We start from the raw sequence: 6,386 nt of genomic DNA, 5'->3' as shown, positions 1-6,386 counted from the left end.
TATTGCCCATTAAATTCTTTGAATTAATTTGAGTTAAAAGCCAGAGCTCTTTTACTTTAAAAAGACTTTTTCAAAATAATTTTCGAAAACGAGAACATCCAAAGTTTTATATAGTGTTGGTTAATGCCAACCCGAGCTAACTTTGAAATTAAATTCAAATTGAAATGGAAAACAAGGGACGATAAGTGCGAGTGTCAATCGCCACGCGTAGTCCATGATCCGCAGTCGAAGTGTTCGGTGGTGTTCCAGGTGCAGCAGCAGTTCCCGATCCCCATACCACCTCCGAGGAAAACCTACGTCAGCTGTAGTTAACCCACTTACGCTGAGGTCCGATCAAAGTCCAGTGATTTAAATACCCCAACCTTTTGTGACCCGAACGCCTGCTCGATATGGAGATCATTCTACGACTGCTGGCCTTCATTCTGAATGCCTTTGGCATGCTGGTGAACAAGATTCTAGATATTGTATTGCCCCGTCAGAAACCAAAATTTTCGGGCATTCGTAATCCCCTGCTCAAGAAGTCCGTCGTTGAACTGGTCACCCAATTGCGACGCGGCGAGGTGAGTCTCCAAGTCCAATCGCGTCATTCGTGTGGGACATTTGCAAGTCATATATGTTGGGGTTCGATTCCAGATCACCTCGGTGGAGTTGGTTAGCGCCTATATAGCACGTGTGCAGGAAGTGAATCCTTCTCTGAATGCCGTTGTCGAGGATCGATTCGAGGCTGCCCTCCAGGATGCCAAATTGGCAGATCAGTTCATCGAGAAGGCGAGCTCTGAGTTCGATCGTGTGGCGCTGTACACCAAGTATCCCATACTGGGTGTACCCTTTACTGTCAAGGAGTCGTGTGGTCTTAAAGGTAACTTTCATATACTCAAAATCACTGAAAATTTAGCAGAAACTTATATTTTCCACTGCTTAACAGGATTATCCTTTGCCGTGGGCAGTCTTGCTCGCAGAAATATGAAAGCCCCCCAAGATGGCGATGTGGTTGAACTGGTCCGTGCTGCTGGTGGCATACCCCTCTTGGTGTCTGCCAATCCAGAGTTTTGCATGAGTTTCGAAACCAGCAATAATATCCAAGGACGTTGCTTGAATCCGTACGATCTGCAACGAACTTCCGCCGGATCTTCGGGCGGCGAGGCATCGTTGAATGGCTGTGGGGCCACCACTTTTGGTGTGGGCTCCGATATCAGCGGTTCCATACGCCTGCCGGCCCTGTTCTGCGGTGTTTTTGGCCACAAGCCCACTGGCGGACTCACGTCGGTCAAGGGTCACTTCCCCTACTCGCTGACGGACAAGAAGTTCCCCGAGATGCTGCAGATCGGTCCCATCACAAGATTCGCTAGGGATTTGCCCTTGCTGTTGGAAATAATGGCGGGCGATAAAAAACACAAGCTGAAAATGTCTGAACCAGTTGCTCTGAAGGACATGAAGGTGGGATTTCTCTAACTAAGAAAATTATAATAGTCAAATCTTACTTTCGCTTAGGTATACTATGCCTTTGGATACTCCGGCTTTAATTGCCTCACCCATCCCGTGGTGGACTTTGACATAAAACTAGCCATCACCAAAGCTGTCACGTGCTTGGAAAGAGGAGGTGTGCAGTCCAAGAAGGTAGGTACACCTTTCTAAAGTTTCTCGGCCTAATGTTACTTTGCCAATCAGCTGGATCTTAAATTCCTGAGCAACTCTCTCGAGATTGCCCTGGTTTCCCTGGTGGACTTGAAGGGTCTGCCCAGTATCGTAACACAGCGGGCGGATCGGGATCCTTCGATGCGTTTGCTGATGGTGGAACTCTTCAACAGCATCATAGGTCACTCAATTTTCACCAAAGAGGCCATGGTTCTGGAGGTGATGAAGCGATTCAACGGCCTTATGGCCACTGGAAACATGGAGGAATACCGAGTTGAGGCCCAGAAAATCAAGAGCCATCTGAATGTAAGCGAATTAAATAATTCTTGAAGCTATACTGACCATTTGAAATGCATCCCAGCAACTGCTTGGCACCCAAGGAGTCCTCATTCTGCCCACCTTCCACACGAGCGCCCTATGTTTCCACACCTCGCTGTTGAACGTGACGGGGATCGACAATCTGTTGCTCTTCAACATGCTTGGTCTGCCCGCCACCCATGTGCCCATGGGCACAAATCAGCGGGGGATGCCCATAGGGTTGCAGGTGGTGGCCGCCCAATACCAGGACAAACTCTGCCTGAAGGTCGCCGCCGAACTGGAGGCCGTTTTTCACGGCTGGGTGCCACCGGTGCCACATGACACATGAAACTCCAAGCGAGGATCGGGGATACCTGGTCAGTTTTCCATTTAAGGTTCAAGGTTAAATTTTGTTTAAAGTGCTAATATAGTTGTGAAGATTAAAGTGAACTACGTTTAATACGTGACCACCAATATTTGTTTATATTGGAGTGTTTTTTTTATTTACATAAAATTTCTCGATAGATCTACATAGCTTTTTATTTTTGTGTACAGTCTCACAAAAATTGACCTGCAACAACGATTTATTGATGTTATCTTGACTCAAAATCGATATCTAAGGCAAATGGGCACTCTGCGAATCGATAGAATCTCCTACGTCTATCGGCATTTTAGCTGAAAGCGTCTGAAATCTTCACATTTTTTCAAACTTCATTGCAATTAAACCATAGAAATGGGTAATATTTTTGGGCTTCGAAGACAAGATAGCGTGAGTACAAAAAGAATACATTAGTGCTGCGCTTTGTCAATTACATTTTCATCGTAGACTGACAATCCTATGGAGAACCATAATGAAATTTACGTAAGTGCTTAAAATGTTGATTTGTCCTTGCTTTAATGTATGGTTGCCCTCAAGTACGAGTTAGAAAACTACAGCTTAAGAAGGACAATACCCGATGAAAATGGGAACATTTTTGTGCGTCATGAGATAATCCATGCTGCTTGGAGAAACCGAGCCCCAATTCGAAATGAGAGCCATCACAGGTCAACTAGACCTGGTTTTGGTGGCCATTATTCATCGGTGCAACCAGTATATGAGGATTGGGACCCAGATGAGGGTGTCGAGGACTTCAACTCTGTATCTTAAAGGGAGAACTTCGAAGAAGCCGAGTAAAGCTAAAAATATGGAATATTAAATCAAAATACAAATATAAATATATATATTCGTACAATTATACATTTATTTTCTTCAATATTAAACGCCATCGCCGAAAGATCTAAGGTCCACCGGAGTGAAATCCCGAATAACTAGTGTTTGGGTACCGCGAGTGCGGAGAATTAGTTATACCCCCTCTTAGTCAATCATTCATTCCACTCTCACTGCGAAATTGATTACGTTTCGTAAAAACTCTCCACCTTTCCCTTCCACCTTATCAACACCACCTTCTCTACCGTGTATACATACTTACATACGTAGGTAAATTTAACTCTCTGCTCTCCAATTCACAGACTTGATCAGGTGGTCAGTTCGTTCTCAGTTTATTTCATTCTCGCCACGGACGCCCGCTCATTCGGTTCTTGTGCGCAATGGAAATATTTCTGAGGCTCATCGTGATCTTCGTAAAAGTGGTCGCTTTGATCATATCTCCGCTTCTGGAGGCATTTGTGTATCCTTCCAAACCAAGGAGGACGCTCATACCACCAATTAGAAGTCGCCTGCTCACCCTCAGCGTTCAGGAACTGCGCAGACGCCTTCAATCCCGCCAGGTAAAAATAAAGTAACCACAATAAAGTTGTAAAGTTTCTGAAGTCTGAAGTTTTAAAGTCCAGCGTATCAAACTAATATTATTCTGCCAGTTCTCCAGAATACTATCTAATTTCACAGGTTTACACATTTCATATAAGAAATAAATATGAATCACGCATTTAAAAAGATATTACCATAATATGAAAAATTCCTGCAGACTGCAAAAAAGTACGCAAGATTATAATGCTTAAAGGTTAATTGTATACTGAAAGTTTTAATTTATTCAATCGGCGTTATCAGGAAAAACGAAAAGCAAAGTTCGTGGCGATAAGTCAAGTCCGGCGTCTGAATACGATAACAAATAATATCTCCAGCTAATATTCGGTTATATATGGGAAACTATTGACATTTTATGCTTTCCGATTTCAGCTGACATCGGTGGAGTTGGTGCGCACATATATCGAACGTATCGAAGCAGTTAATAAGCATTTGAATGCTCTGGTCGAATCTCGGTTTACGTCTGCTCTGGAAGAGGCCACTGAAACTGATGACCTCATAGCCAGTTGCCAAACTGCAGCAGATGTGGAGAAGCTCTTTGAAGAACGACCTTTGCTGGGACTTCCCGTGACCATTAAAGAGTCATGTGCCCTCGAGGGCATGACCTTTGCTGTGGGCAGTCTGTCCAGAAAGAATACCAAAGCCCAAGCCGATGGCGAAGCAGTGAAGCGCTTGAAATCAGCTGGAGCTATTCCTCTCCTGGTTTCGGCCACTCCGGAATATTGCTTCAGCATCGAGACGGACACCTTATTGAATGGAAGATGCCTGAATCCCTACGATTCTGAACGGACCCCCGGCGGAAGTTCTGGTGGAGAGGTTAGAAGGCTGTTTTTAAGGTTTCTAAATATGAATAAGTAATTTGAAATATTTCCAGGGTTCTTTGAATGGAGCAGGCGCCTCCCTATTCGGCATTGGCTCAGATATTGGAGGTTCTATTCGCATTCCCAGCCTGAACTGCGGCATCTTTGGGCACAAACCAAGTGGAGGCGTGGTCTCTGTCAAAGGACACTTTCCCAACTCATTAGATCCCAATATCGGACACTATCTTGTGGAGGGACCTATAACCCGATTCGCTGAGGATCTGTCCGAGTTACTTCAAGTAATGGCGGGCAAGGAAAATTCATCCAAACTGCGATTGACTGAACCCGTCCAACTGAATCAGATTAAAGTGCAATATGCTCTTGGTTTCGAAGGTATCAATGGATGGATGCATTCGGCGGTGGATAAGGATATCAGAGGTGCTATTTGCAAAGCCACAACTCATTTGAAGACCCTCGGCTTGGACGTGAAGAAAGCGAGACTGCCCAATCTGGAGAATTCAATGGAAATGGCTTTATCTGGGATCGCCGGACAGGATTTAATGGATTATCTATTGACGGATGAAACTCCAGAGGGTTCAGGCAAAGTGCGAGAGACTGTCTGGGAGATTGTTAAAAGTGTACGAGGTCACTCGAAATACACAACCAACGCCCTGATCTTTGAACTAATGCGACGCACAGGGGCCTTTATGTCGCAATCGAAGATTAATCAATATATGAACGAAACACGCGAATTGATCGGAGAGTTCGAGGTAAGTGGTCCACTACTTAACACGCAAACTTAGCTGTTCTTATATAAAACAAGTATTTTTTCATTGCAAAAATCAGTGTTTCACTTTTAACTACAATAATAGCTTTAATTACATCGATAATAATCTTCATAATCATTTGCATATTCACATTGACCTTTGTAGCCATCCGCTACAAAGTAATATATAGTCGTTAGACAATTATAAATTATAAACCCATTTCTTTGTTAACACACCCTTGCTAATTGCTTACTATATATAAACAAATATATAATATATATATATAAATATATAAACAAATCCCCCCCATCAAGTCATTTATAATTATGTTATTATTATTGATAAATATTTAATTTTTAATTTAATTGTGATTTCTCTGTTTAGAATTTACTTAGCGATGACGGCGTGCTTCTGTTTCCCACTTTGAATTTACCTGCTCCGAGACACAAGTGGTCCCTCCTATCACTCTGGGGCGTGGACTATACCCTGATGTTTAATGTTCTTGGACTGCCCGTGACCCATGTGCCAATGGGTCTAAATGAACGGGGACTTCCCATCGGGCTTTCTGTGATCGGTGCGCCAAATCAGGATCGGTTGTGCATCCGAGTGGCCGTGGAGTTGGAAAGAGCCTTCGGGGGCTGGAAGCCACCAGTGCCGCACGACCTGGATGACTAGCTGTAGTGACAAATTAAATGTCTTGACATCGAAGTACCTAAGGAAGTTTTTAAGGAACATTGCATATTATTAAAAAGAATAATGAAGAAAACTAACAAAAGGTTTGAGCCCGAGATATAAGAGAATTTGTTTATATACACCATGTCAAAAGCAATTTGACACAGTGAAGTGTCAACATGTTTCGAAAATAATTACCCATAGCGGGTCATAAATAAAAATTTTTATTATGATCATAGCTCAAGGTGTCTAATAGCTTATTTAAAATTAATTAGTCAGCAATGGTGGCTTTGTATATACCTCAATTTCAAAATCAACCGCGGAGTTTTCAGTGTTGATAAATTACTTGCTGAGCGTAGAGTCAAGTTTCAGCAGGTCAGCCGTTTTTAAGTGTGGTACCCTTTGGTCACA

At 43.2% G+C, this 6,386-nt stretch overlaps 3 protein-coding genes across 3 annotated transcripts; all 3 read left to right on the top strand.

The window, feature by feature from the left end:
- Positions 1-189: 189 nt before the first annotated feature.
- Positions 190-2,408, top strand: LOC6607320 (fatty-acid amide hydrolase 2). The gene is made up of 6 exons (XM_002032058.2): positions 190-560; positions 634-859; positions 926-1,437; positions 1,492-1,617; positions 1,669-1,941; positions 1,997-2,408. The coding sequence occupies exons 1-6, from the start codon at positions 390-392 to the stop codon at positions 2,279-2,281; spliced, it is 1,593 nt and encodes a 530-aa protein (XP_002032094.1). The 5' UTR covers positions 190-389; the 3' UTR covers positions 2,282-2,408.
- A 179-nt stretch (positions 2,409-2,587) lies between these two features.
- Positions 2,588-3,154, top strand: LOC116801690. Its single transcript, XM_032722766.1, has 3 exons — positions 2,588-2,701; positions 2,759-2,794; positions 2,849-3,154. The coding sequence occupies exons 1-3, from the start codon at positions 2,666-2,668 to the stop codon at positions 3,077-3,079; spliced, it is 303 nt and encodes a 100-aa protein (XP_032578657.1). The 5' UTR covers positions 2,588-2,665; the 3' UTR covers positions 3,080-3,154.
- A 365-nt stretch (positions 3,155-3,519) lies between these two features.
- Positions 3,520-6,091, top strand: LOC6607319 (fatty-acid amide hydrolase 2-A). The gene is made up of 4 exons (XM_002032057.2): positions 3,520-3,699; positions 4,109-4,552; positions 4,611-5,306; positions 5,688-6,091. Exons 1-4 carry the CDS (start codon positions 3,520-3,522, stop codon positions 5,976-5,978), a joined length of 1,611 nt encoding a protein of 536 aa, XP_002032093.1. The 3' UTR covers positions 5,979-6,091.
- The last annotated feature ends 295 nt before the right edge of the window (positions 6,092-6,386 follow it).

The sequence above is a fragment of the Drosophila sechellia genome, chromosome 3R (assembly GCF_004382195.2).
Source record: "Drosophila sechellia strain sech25 chromosome 3R, ASM438219v1, whole genome shotgun sequence".
Lineage (NCBI taxonomy): Eukaryota > Metazoa > Arthropoda > Insecta > Diptera > Drosophilidae > Drosophila > Drosophila sechellia.
This window is presented reverse-complemented; position numbering and strand designations above follow the sequence as displayed.